The sequence below is a fragment of the Nannobrachium achirus genome, assembly GCF_963921795.1.
Source record: "Nannobrachium achirus genome assembly, chromosome: 13".
Taxonomy (NCBI): Eukaryota; Metazoa; Chordata; class Actinopteri; order Myctophiformes; family Myctophidae; genus Nannobrachium; species Nannobrachium achirus.
In genome coordinates this window covers 12,983,171-12,997,121 of record NC_137833.1, presented here as the reverse complement: position 1 = coordinate 12,997,121, position 13,951 = coordinate 12,983,171, and the positions used below count along the sequence as shown (strand labels likewise).

At 43.4% G+C, this 13,951-nt stretch overlaps 1 protein-coding gene across 2 annotated transcripts in view; it reads left to right on the top strand.

Annotated features, from left to right (window-relative positions):
- The window catches only part of LOC308297587 (cGMP-dependent protein kinase 1), a gene marked incomplete at both ends in the record, with an annotated part of 208,173 nt that overhangs the window by 121,384 nt on the left and 72,838 nt on the right, over window positions 1-13,951 (top strand). For both annotated transcript variants that reach the window (XM_080741064.1, XM_080741063.1), the window contains one exon: window positions 1,544-1,649. In XM_080741064.1, the coding sequence (XP_080597190.1) occupies window positions 1,544-1,649 (106 nt within the window). The remainder of the gene's footprint in view (window positions 1-1,543; window positions 1,650-13,951) is intronic.

Sequence of the window (13,951 nt, the reverse complement as noted above, 5' to 3'; positions counted from 1 at the left end):
CTCACACGTCACACTTTTTCCCTGCTTATATCTCCGCAACCGTTGCCCCGATCCATGCCAAATTTTGCACACACGTTCCTTGGCTGCCAAACTACAACCTCCAAGGACCCCCGGAGCTCCAGGGACCCCCAGGTCCCTGGGGGACCCCCAGATGTAAAAAATGACCAAATGCGCAAACATGACCAAATGACCACCCCAACAGGGCTGCTCACGGGGAATTCCCGGGGACCACCGACTCCTGGTGCTCCAGAACGGATGCAAAAGTGGTGGCGCCCCCAGTGGAGGACCCCCTACACTGCAGCTCACATAAAATGCCGTAACTCCGGCTAGGAGCGACCGGGACAGCCGGGGCCGGTACCTATTCGTCCGCCTTGCCGGCGCGGAGACCCCACCCCTCATTTCTCACATGGCCCTCTTCTAGCGCCACCATGAGGCCGATTCTTGCAAAACACATTTTTGGACACTGCTCCTACAATTTTCGCCCTAAAATCACGCAAATCGGTACACAGTATGTCTACACTCATCCCAGCAACATGAATCTGTCCCATATAGCGCCACCTCCAGGCCGATTTTTAAAAACACATTTTTGGACACTGCTCCTACAGATTTTGCCCTAAAATCACGAAAATCACTACACAGTATGTCTACACTCATGTCATCAACATGGATCACGAAGATTTTGGCAAAACACATTTTTGCCCCATTTGTGGAGATAAGTGACCTACGGTCGCTTATCTCCCGATTAGGGAGCCTTACTGGTATTCACTTATAAGCGATAACATAACCACACTTTTAGACAGAAAATTTGCACAGTTTGTGGCCTTTGATCGGTCCGAGAAATCTTACTCCCCTGCTCTCTCGCACCCTTCCTGTCTCTCTATACTGAATGACTATCAACATTCAAACATAATTGCCCCAAAATTATATATATTTCTTTATTTCTGAGCGGTGCTAAACGCTCCTACGTCTTGCTTTGCCTGTTTGTATGTAGGCTACGTATGTAGCCTACATATTAGTATTAACCAATTAAATTTCATCTGAGAGATGACGTTATTGTAACTCATTTCTACATCTATTGTGATGTAGAAATGACATCATGTAAATGATTGAATGGAATTGGTTTATATTGATGATGTATATTGTGAATATTAATTATTAACCTAGTGATTGTGAATGCTAGCTTGACGATGCTGATAAATGCTGACTTGGCGATTGTGAATACTAAACTGCTCATGTTGAATTCGGCTAATTCATGGTTAGAACAGCTATTGATTGATCACGGCCATTTGATTGAAGACACACAAAGCATATATGATTATTTAAAGAAAAACAAGGCTTGAAAATTGTCCACAATGTATCTCCCTAAATATATTTGCACCGCTCACTTGGCACGGGTGCGATTTTTTTATAAATATTTGAAATATTTGTTTTTTTAGAAATCTAAGGTCATGATCTAGAGGGCGTTTTTAGAATGGGCCTCAGTCCTACAGTAAATGGGTTTAGTTGGTATGCTGACGATCCCCTTCCCCTCCTGTCATTGCAGCTCTCACCAACGTCAAGCTGTGGGCCATCGACCGACAATGCTTCCAAACAATCATGATGAGGACGGGCCTCATCAAGCATCAAGAGTACATGGAGTTTCTGAAAAGGTGAGCACACACACTGAGTGAGCACACACTGAGTCAGTGTTCACTTTGCCGGCAATTTTCAATTTAGTTTTAGTCAAAATGCCTTTCAGGGGGGCCTTGATAGCGTTTTAATGGCTGATTTTACGCTTGGTTGAACGCTGAAAATAGCCGATCTCCACTAGACCCTCCCTAACATTTAGTCTAGCTTTTATTCATTGGCAAAATTGTCAATGCATGTAGTCTTAGTTTTAGTCACTGAAAAAGGGTAGTCAACGAACATTTTTCATCATAGTTTCAGTCGACAAAATGAACACTAAATGAACACAGAGTATACCATTTCTGAAAAGGTGAGTACGTGGAGTGAGTCCAGTAACAGTTTCTTAAAAAGCGAGCTGTTGGTTAAAAAATCCTCCCAAACTGACACAGATACAGACGGATGACCCGGATAGTGGATAGGTATAGGCTTGATCTAATTTACAAAGTGAACTAACCGTGACGGCGGGCCCGAAGTGGGATCTTTTCCTAACCGAAAAGCCCCCCCTCATTTATGAATAGCCTATTTTGCTGGGTTCCCATCTAGCCAGTGATGTATATCGGACCAGTTACCCATATATGGAGACCCCTGGTACCCATACAGTATATGGAGATCCAGCTACTGTATATGGAGATATGCTGTGAGAGCCCAAACATGCTTACTCAGTTATTCGTTGTGATAATCTGACATCACTTTGACATCAGAGTGATGTCAGATACTCAGAGCAGGGATCTCCATATATGGGCATAAACAGGTGACATCACAGTGATGTCAGATACTCAGAGCCCATATATGGGCATACAATGGATTCTGTTAGGGATCTCCATATATGGGCATAAAACGGATCGTATCTCAGATGATGCCCTGAACCACACTGACAACGAATAAAAACAAACCTAATGTGAAACTCAGGACACAAAGGGAAATTATTATTATTTCTGTGTGGAGATTGCATGTTCTCCCCGTGTCTCCTAGGGTTGATACCCTCACAAAAACATGCGGTAATCGTGTGCTCAATAATGCCTCCCCCCTGGCCAGCCGGGGCGCCTGATGGAGGGGAAAGGAACTGGTTGGAATAACGTGTTCCTTCCACGCGCTACGTCCAAACCAGGGAAATCCCCACTCAGGGGAAAAGGAATCAACTTGGACTCCTCATGCACTGAAGGAAGCATGAGGTCATTCCGTTGTCTCCCCAGGCGCGGCAGAGGGAGAGCAGAGCCCAGGATTACATAGGCAATTGGCACTGGGTGAAAATGGGTTACAAAATCATGGGATATAAAAACAAAAAGGGAAATTATAGCACTCTCCCTCACCTTTGTTTCTTTGCTAATACGTTCTGAAACCCACCCTTGACCTCTGTAACCGAGGTGTTAAGTATTAGTCATCCTGTAGGAGGGAGAACGTTCTGCGATGTCTTCCTCCTACTCTCGTCTCTCATTTCTCCATCCATGGCGGTGCCCTGAGGCGTCATTTGAGGTTCCCAGGGGATGTCGTGATGGCAACTGCCCACCCCCTGCCGTTCGCAAATTCATCCTCAAATTCACTTCTTTTATGTCTCGGCTGGAAACCTCATTATGTCCAAAAACGGTTACTCACTCTTCCGGATTCAAATTTAAAAATAGCAGATGCGTTTGTGTGATGCTGTGGTACAGGGGTCTTCAACGTTTTCAGGCCAAGGACCCCTTAGCTGAGAGAGAGATGAAGCAGGGGGGGGTCCCACTGCAAATTTTCATCGATTTCATAGATAGATTCATAGACTTGTTTGACAGCACTGTCATCAGTCTATGTTGGATATATGTTAATGTGTATTTTCAGACATTTAACCACTTAAATCGTCAATATTTTGTAATCTTAATGTTTCACTTTGTACTTGGTCCACTTTTTTTACCTCTACACCAAACCTATTTGCTGAAAATAGCCGATCTACAAACAGCGCGAGGCGTTGAGAGCTTGTAGAGCTGCTATTTCTGGCTAAAGTTCTCCTTGGAATAGGGATGTGAGGGTTCAAGTTGTTAATTTAAAAGAATTATCCTTTCACACAAGGATTTGGCGGCCCCCCTGTTGTAACTCTAAGGATCGCCTAGGGTTTTTATTTATTTTTTATTTTCAAAAATTCAGCGCATTGTAAAACCTCGTAGTTTTTTCCTGAAATGGCTCCTAGCTGATGGCGGTGCCTATTAGCGTGGGGACTTCCCAGCCGATTGGAGATGAAGGCTGATGAAGTGTATTATCATATTAAAGGCCAAACAGAGAGTGCAGCCACTTCTTTCAAGCAGCGCAGCACACTATAGCGCAGGATAAAAGAGCTCATCAAAAGAGAGAAAAGAACACAAGAGAGTCGTGAGGTTCGCGCTCTCTCCTCTCACACTCTCTCCATCTCTGCGTTTGATTCACCTGCCAATCTCGCCCCCTTTCTTTAAATTTAGGCCTAGAATTATTGAATGCTTTAACCAGTGAAAAATAGCAGATATACAAGCTCACGGTGCCGCGCTGCGAGCTTGTAGATCTGCTATTTTTGGAAAAAAGTCGTGAAAATGGGTGCAAATCTTTGAATATATGTATTTTAAAAGCGAACGTTTGCAATTCAAATTTTGCTTCTGGTGGTCCCTGGAACTAAATATTTTGAGATGGGGGTCCGTGGCCAAATACATATCATTTTGGGGGTCCTTCACATGAAAAGGTTTGAGAACCACTGACATAGTAGTCTCTCAAGAACAGACTAACTGAGCTCCAGTTAAGTGAAAAGGACCTTTTGTTTGACGATGGCTAGCCAGATTGCTGACATAGAAACATAGGTTTTTCAAAAAACCTTTGAAGGATTCAAAAGACACTTATCCACCTGTTTCCGCGGGAGTTTACTGGAGATTATTTGGACCTGTTTGGACCACACTTCCGGTTTAACAACAGTTGTGAGCTTGTAGATCACACTCGGCTGCGGCGCCGGAAACTCGGTACAGCGTCTGCGCAATGCACTATGGGGCGTTGGAAACTTGTGGATAGAATCGGGTCAAAATTCAAATTTTCACGATTTAAAAAAAATAGCAGATCTACAAGCTCGCAGCGCGGCACTCGGTGCCGCGCTGTGAGCTTGTATATCTGCTATTTTTCAATAGTTAAAGCATAAAATAATGATACAAAATAATGTGTACCCGTTCTAAATGGGTTAACCTCCATCGAGATGGTTGTGAAGTCTATAAGATCACGTGTCCGTGCAGCTGTGTGTGCCGTGTGAGGCACGAGAATGTTGCTCATCGTTGCGTGGCGGCTTGTGTTTTCCGTGCGATGTAAGGTCGGGCGATGCGTAATAATAGCCCTCCATGTCGTGGGTGAACTTTTAAAGGAAACAAAGATAGCTTATAAGAAGGGGTTAACGTCGTGCATGCCAAGTTTGGTTCTCTCTCTCCCCCAGCAAGCACGGTCAGGACCTGGACCAATCAGTGACGTCTCGATTGGGGCCAGATCAAGTCAAACCATGACTAGTCGGATCTGGCAAAGAATATCACCTGATTTCAACCATAAATCCTGCCCACGAAAACGGACGTCCTGGATTAATCAGAGAGGGTCCGATCGAGGCCAGATAAATATCATAGCTAGTCAGATATGTCCCAGAAAATAACCATATATGCTCATATTTCAACTAACATTACAAACAATAACAATAATCCTATAGTCTATATGACGTCCTGGTAATGACATCAAGATCATCCCCATATGTGCTGTGATCTGGCCTAGTTCTGAACCTCACCAGAGGACATAAAAACAGCATAGATATACAAGTACATGCACACACGCACGCTGTAGTGTGTAGGCTACTTCCAGAGCAGGCTGGATCATTTCTCATGATGGGCATCATTTCCTTTGATGGGGAATCATTTCGAATGATGGGGATCATTTCTGCTGGACACAAAAAAAGGCATCAGTCACAGTAACAGAGTGTGTCACTGGTTGTTGACAGTTTTCTTTAGTGAGAGGATGGGTGCAAGCGGCGCCCCTGGAAGCCTGTCAGCTTTAAACATGTTATCTAACATATAATTCACCAAATGTCTGAGTGAGTGTCTGAGTGAGTGTCTGAAACAGCGTTTCTCCTCAGTGGCTGGAGCAATTGATCTGAAATCGCATCACCATTAGCATATGAACACACCTGACACAACTGTGAAGCCCTTTTTTCACTTTCACAAATCGTTTAATTGATATTAATTTATTAGTGAATTAATTTTTCCCATTGACTTATAATGGGAATCGCAAAAACTCACATTCAATATTTTTTTTCTCGCAAACCATAGGGGCTACAGTTACAAAACTCTGAGAGGAGATTTATAATGATATCAAGGATTAAATAAAAAATAACTTTGTCAGTTGGCCTCATGGTGGCGCTATAACAGTCCACTTTACGTTTCGGCCTGTAACTCTTGAACCGTAGGTCGAAAAATTAAAATTCTTTTTTCCCTGGATTCCTTCCCATATAGGCCCCGCCCATTTGCGTCAGGATAGATTTTCCGCCATTTTGAATTTTCTCCAAAACACACTTTTTGCTCCTTTTCCTACATATTTTCTTCAAATGTCACGAAAATGGGTACACATGATCTCTGAACCCATGCAATGAACATAGTCAAGGGATATTTTGATAGTCCATACCGTTCGTTCGTAACGGGCTTCCAAAGTTAGCGGGAGGGGCCCGTTTTGCAAACAATAGCCATAAATCACAAACAAAACGTCGAGTCAACACTGAATTTCTGCCACAGGTTGCGGGTGGCTTACTCAACGAATCCCCAGAAGCATTTCCAATTCCACCCGTAGAGGGCGTCACAAACGCGCAAAACGTAACCGTTTCGTTCCAAAACACGTTTTTCAGGCGGACCGACCCTCTCAAAAAGAAACACAGACTACTCTGCGGATGGTCTCACGGTCCAAACCGCTGCACACACACACACACACACACACACACACACACACACACACACACACACACACACACACACACACATAGCCATTAAACGAAACGGGTATTTCTTACATTGATGCTCCTACATATTATCATGCAAGTACCAGTTAAAGTTACTTTCCATCCCTCATATACCGTGTGCACAGTGCACATCCCATAACCCACACACTGCACATCATTTCGGAGCTCATATCTTTGAACGGGTAAGGACTAGTTACTGTAAAAACAGGGGATAGCGCCGCGCGCCGACCCCCCTCCTTTCCCCTCAGTACATCATCCGCCTGCATGTCGAGATGATATGGCCACCAAAGACACCCCCGTATTCCACATAGGGGTGGGCGATATGGAAAAATACGATATCACAATATTTTTCCAAGCTGTATCACGATACATGATCTTCTCACGATTCTTTTTCGTGTTGTTTTTTATGGTTATTTTTCATGTTACTTAACAGTACAACCACCTACAAGGTAACAAAAACTAAAAGAAAAAGACCATTTTGACCAGTGGTCCTCAAAGTGGGGTCCAGGGTTCCTTTTGGGAGGTCTAAATTTGACCCTTACAAGTATGTAACTCTGACAGTTTCATTTGTATACTGTCAGAGTTAAGAGGGAGACCTTGACATTTTGAAGTTTGAGAACCATGATAGAGACCAAAATACAGGTTTTAATTGATTCTGCAATCTCTGTATTAACAATTCAACAGGATTATAAGATTATAAGGCTCCCCCATTCTATCGATATACAATATCTCTCTCTCTCTCGATATGCCTTTTGTCTCTGAAAAGGCATATCATGGAGACATTGTATCGTCTCAAGGATATTTATCACCATATCTACCACCCCTAATTCCACACGTCCTACACCCCCTTCTCCCTCCTCCTGGCTCGCAAACTGTGGAACAAGCTTCCAAATGCGGTCAGAAAGGCAGGAAAAAAAACACACTTTTTTCCATCGCAGTATGAAGTGGGGTGACCAGATGTCCACATGACACATGTTCACACGTCCCACAAATTGAGACGCCCGCGTCCCGCGCTGACAGAAATGCGTCACGGCCAAGACAAATAAACACAGGGATTGCGAGATTCTCCCGTCTCCGACGCCGGAAGCACGCATTTTTGCACAAATTAGTGCACTTAAATTGAGTGCTAACTGGTCATAAAAAGGCGCAGCACTTTGGGCTACACACCAGATGGTTGCGTTCTCACATGCTCTTCCAAACACACTAAAGAAATCAAACCTCGGTTCGAAGTGAAGCGGTGAACTCTTATCCTATGTGTTCTAGAGCTTAAGAATTCTGAATTCTGAATGAATGAATGATTTTATCTGGAGGGCCGAATTGTCATGTGAAGCTTGACCAATCCTCAAAGTATGATCTCATTGGACATTTTTAATAATCCAATCATCAGACTGGGACGGACACTACACACATATTCTGGTCGTACGGGACAGATAAAACCTGTTCATTCTGGACTGAAATGACCATATATGGACATGAGGGTACACACATGGGACACACATTTACGGACAGATAAAACCTGTTCATTCTGGACTGAAATGACCATATATGGACATGAACGGGACACACAAAGCCACTCCTTGGAAGCGGCTTTCACCGCTTCAAAAACTCAGAACACAGAACATACTTCTCTGTCGAGTGGAAACCTCATATGTCCCAAACTGTTACTTTTCAGGATTCAAAGCTTGGAGCTTGTGGCTCTACTACTTTTGATACTTTTGTGTGATGCTTTAGTATGATCAAGTAGGGCAGGGGTCTTCAACGTTGTCAGGCCAAGGACCCCTTAGTTTAGAGAGAGAGAGATGAAGCAGGGACCCCCACAACCTTTTCATAGATTCCATATAGTTTCATCGTTTGACAGCACAATCATCAGTGTATTTTGGATTCATGTCAATTTGTGTTTTCGGATATTTAACCACTTGAAACGTCAATACTTAATAAACTTGACCTTTCACTCTGTACTTAGTCTGCTCTTTTCCCCCTCTACACCAAACCTCTTGCCGAAAACAGCCGATCTACAAGCTCACAAGACAACGCCTTGCAACGCGAGGCGTTGTCATCTTGTAGATCTGCTATTTTTGGCTAATGTTCTTCTCAGAATATGGATGCTAGGGTTCAAGTGGTTAATATAAAAAAGGGGATTTTTTTTCTTCTTATCACACAAAGATTTGGAGGACCCCCTGTAGTAACTCTGAGGACCCCCTAGGGCTCCCGGACACCCCGTTGAAGACCCTTGAAGTAGGGCGTTAATTTACGGATATAAAGTTCCGAATATGGAGATGGGACCGACAGCGGTGGTATGTGCGTCCGGACTCGCATATCTAAGAATATGTGAACCGTAAACAGGGCCTGGCATGTGTGCGCCGTCTGTGCGTTCATACCCATTACGAGAGGGACCGCCCAGGGCTGATAGGTGGGAGATTTATGGCACTATTTACCCAGTCACAACATGTGTCCAATGTTTATATTCCTGGAAGCACTGCAGCCTGCGCGCTACACACACATACACGCACGCACGCACGCACGCACGCACGCACACACACACACACACACACACACACACACACACACACACACACACACACACACACAGAGAGATAAAGGTGTCAACTGGAACTGAACCTGCTTCTTCAGAGTGATGCCATATAAAACAGTGTTTCCCAAGCAATGGGTTCGGGACTCGTTTGTGGGTCACAGCTGGCACATTTTTTTTTTCTCTAAAAAGAAAAACAGGCTCACATCTACGTCACAGCGTTCATCCAACCGATATGTCTGAGTCATAGTGTCGGGAACTTTGTCAGAGTCATAGACTGTAAGAACAAAGAATGGGCAAAGTGACGCCATTGATGTTTCATTAGTACAACGGTGCGTGGCTGGAGTTAGGTTTCTGGAAGTAGATTCAGAGAAAAATCTGTTTCTTTGCAGCAGCAATGAATAGGAGCCTATATGGAGATTACACGCTTCCTGATGATGGAGGCCCAGTTGCATCATGGGATATGAAGTTTTTTCGCTCACCAGCCGCCGCTGCAGCACCTGTTTACCTGGTAACCATGGTAACCAGGTAACATGTCCCTGGACATGATAACGGGGCCGTGGTGTCTCACCGCGGTCACATTCCTGGACGTAATTGGCATCGGAATTGTTAAAAATGTATGGGACAATAATGTACTAAAACACATACATTATCTCTGTATCTGTCTCTGTATCTGTCTGTCTACCTGTGTCCCTTTTATGCCGATGGAGATCTCTGTATCTGCTCAGATTCACTTTGTGGAGCCATATTTAAGAACCATTATTTCCCTGTGTGTAAGAGAGCCTGATTAGCATGATTATAAGCCAGTGTGCGCTGGTACTTTCAGCCAGCTCACCTGCAGACCTACTCAGGTGAAAAAGTGTTCTCTGCTATGGGAAGCGTTGTTTGTGTGCAGTGGAGGAAGGAGAACTCAGATTTTTGGAAGTAGCAATACCACAATATACTGTAAAACTAAATGTATGACTTGAGTAAAAGTACAAAAGTAGTGGCATTAAAATATACTTACAGTACCATGATAAAAGTACATAAATGTTTCAGAAAAATCTACTGTCAGCTTGTAGATTGTCTATTGTCGAATAGATAAAGCATAATCTAGGACTTATATAATTGGTTAAATGTTTTGCAATAATCAAAAGTAACCAAGTAGCAGATCTACAACATGTAGTTTTTCAAACAGCCAAAGTGATTAATGTTTTGTAATGGCAATCAAAATCTGCAATTCAACAATATTTGCCTCTGAGGTGTAGTGGAGTGAAGTGTATGAAAAAAAGAAAGAAAAGGAAATACTCAAGTAAAGTACTGTAAAGGTACCTCAAGTACAGTACTGGAGTAAATGTACTTATAGTTATTCTTTCTACTGCTGCCTATTCAGATGAAAAGCTTTGTCTGCTATGGAAATGAAAAATGAGTTAGTTTGTGTGTGTGTGTGTGTGTGTGTGTGTGTGTGTGTGTGTGTGTGTGTGTGTGTGTGTGTGTGTGTGTGTGTGTGTGTGTGTGTGTGTGTGTGTGTGTGTGTGTGTGTGTGTGTGTGTGTGTGTGTGTGTGTGTGTAGCTCCTGAGCGTGGTCCCCCGAGTATAACCGTTAAAGAAAAATGGGTCAAAACATTTAATATTGTATTGTGGTAAATGTATCTTTGCTTTTCATTTTTAGTACATCATTGCTGTCTGGCAGAAACCTCTTACTGTATCTCCATATTACAACTTTTTTTTTCTTTCTGTAATTTAATGCCCTACTTCAGGGGTCTTCAACAGGGGGTCCAGGACCACTAGGGGGACCTCAGAGTTACTACAGGGGGTCCTCCAAATCTTTGTGTGATCGAAACCTTTTTCTCCTTTTTTATATTAACCACTTGAACCCTAGAATCCCTAAGAACTTTAGGCAAAAATAGCAGATCTACAAGCTCACAACGCCTCACACTGCGAGGCGTTGTGAGCTTGTAGATCGGCTATTTTTGGCAAAGAGCTTTGGCGTAAAGGGGAAAATGACTTGGTAATCCTACAGCTTCACACAAAAGCATCCAAAGTAGCAGATCTACAAGCGGGAAATGCGGCACAAAGCGACACGTTTTGATCTTGTGAATCCTGTTTTGGACATATGAGGTTTCCACCCGGCAGAGAGGACGTGTTCTCAGTCACATCAGCTCACCTCGCGGCAATTGTCCCTAAAAACAATGGCTGTCAACAAGGAGCAGAACCACTGACGTGCACTCTTCACCGTCTCTCTCTCTCTCTCTCTCTCTCTCTCTCTCTCTCTCTCTCTCTCTCTCACACACGGCTGGCTTCACAGGCTGCCAACAACTTGATGATATAATTGACCGTTTCATCGTTAACACACTTAAAGCTGTTAGATCGGAACTTTTCCCCCCACAACAGAGGCTTTCTGTTAGAGCGGTAAACGTTTCACAGCTTAGGGCTTGCAGCGCTCCATATGGTTCCCATAGAGAGAGGTCCTATCTGATTGCCCGTTCACCTACTGGCTGTCTCCAGATAGCCCTCCTCCATCCAAGAAAACCCAACAAGTGCTGGGCACAATAGTGAAGTATATTTACCGTATTTTCCGAACTATAAGGCGCACTTAAAAGCCTTTAATTTTCTCAAATAACGACAGTGCGCCTTATAGTCCAGTGCGCCTTATATATGGATCATTCATTGACATTGACATTCCCTTTAGCACAGCTCCATCTGTTGGATGCATAACACAACGGTATAGCGTCTATTATGTGCGCCTTATAGTCCGGTGCGCCTTATATATGAAAACAGTTTGAAAATAGACCATTCATTGACAGTGCGCCTTATAGTCCGGTGCGCCTTATAGTCCGGAAAATACGGTACTTGAGTACTGTAACTAGAGCAGGGGTCTTCAACTTTTTCAGGCCAAGGACCTCTTAACAGAGAGAGAGATGACGCAGGGACCCCCTCTACATATCGTATGAATGCGTTATGCAGATTTTCATCGACTTGTTTGTCATCAGTCTATTTTGGATTCTAATGTTTTTTCAGACATTTAGCCACTTCCGTTGTCGATACGTAGTTAACTTGACCTTTCACTCTGTACTTGGTCCACTCTCTTTTACCTCTACACCAAACCTCTTTGCAGATCTACAAGCTCTCAACGCCTCGCGCTGCGAGGCGTTGAGAGCTTGTAGATCTGCTATTTTTGGCTAAAGTTCTCCTCAGATTAGGGATGTGAGGGTTCAAATTTTTTAATTGAAAATAATGATCCTATCACACAAGGATTTGGTGGCCCCCCTGTTGTAACTCTGAGGACCCCCTAGGGGTCCCGGACCCCCTGTTGAAGACCTTAAACTAGAGTCAATTTTTTTAGTATCTTGCACTTGAGTTTTTTTTTTGACGTTATACTTCTACTCCACTTTCTTTTCCCCATCATTCCACAGTTTTATTGGTTTTATTCTTTAGTGTTAGCCTTTTTTTCCCTCTCTCTCTCTCTGGTTTAAAGCGCCTTTGGGTACTTAGAAAAGTTATACATTTGAGATATTATTATTATTACATCTGGAGAAAAACAACATGACGCCAACACTTTGGTATGTTTCGTCATGTAAACATACCAATACAGGCCTTTTGTTTTGTCTCTGTCTGGTGGAAACCTTATACTTTTCAGGATTCAAGCGTAGCCGATCCACAAGCTCCAAACACATCGCTTTGCGCCACATTTCGAGCCGCGTTTCGAACTGCGTTTTGACCTTATAGATCTGCTACTTTTGATGCTTTATGTGTGACACAGTAATACGCTCAAGTAAGGTCGTTAATATACAAAAAAAAACGAAAACTAAAAAACAAACACACAGAGCGAATTCTGCTCCGACAGCGACGATTTGTAACGATTTGTGTTTTCACTTGTGGTACTGATACTTTTACTTCATTAGTAAAACAAATCTGAGTACACCAACCTCTGCACAACAGCAGCCAGGCAGGGGCGTCACAAGGGGGGGAAAAGTGGGACTGAACTGAATAACTAGGGCCCAAGGTGGAGGGGCCTTAATTATTTAGCTATTGAAAAATAGCAGATATACAAGCTCACAGCGCGGCGCTTGTAGATGTGTAGCTTGTAGATGTGTGCAAATCTTTGAATATATGTATTTTTAAGAGAACATATTTAACTCAGATTTTGCTTCTGGGGGGTCCCTGGAACTAAATATTTTGAGCTGCGATACATAGGTTTTTCAAAAAAACCTTTGAAGAATTTTAAATATTCAAAGACTTGCACAATAAATGTTCACATTTTTCAAAAATAGCAGATTTACATATATCTGCTATCTGCAGATTTACGTATATCTGCTATTTTTCAATAGTTAACGCACAAAATAACGCACAATAATGCCCCCTCCCTCTAGTATGATGAACATTCATGGGTGGCCCGCAGTGAATCCTTGTACCCGGGGCCCAGAATTTGGTGCGACACCCCTGAGCAGCCAGGATCAGCTGCGTGCTACCCCGGAGCCAGGAGGTTGAGGCCCGCGAGATGGTTCAGATTACTGTAATAAAGCATGGAAAATGAGGGGGAAATGGAGAGAGAGAGAGAGAGAGATTAGGTAGGGAGATAAAGCCCTTTGTTCCTGCGGCGTGGGTTATTTTCTCAGCCCCTCGATAAACATTGGGCCAGTTTTTTATTTTTTTATTTAGTACAGTCTGGAGATAGCATTCATGTGGCCTCTGTGCCGTGGCCAAAAGGAGCAAGCGGAAAACAAACATGAGAGTCCCATTACTCGACCCGACGCTTATATAGCTGCGCAACCGGAGCCGGGATAAATAAACGCCACTACTAGTGACGATATACA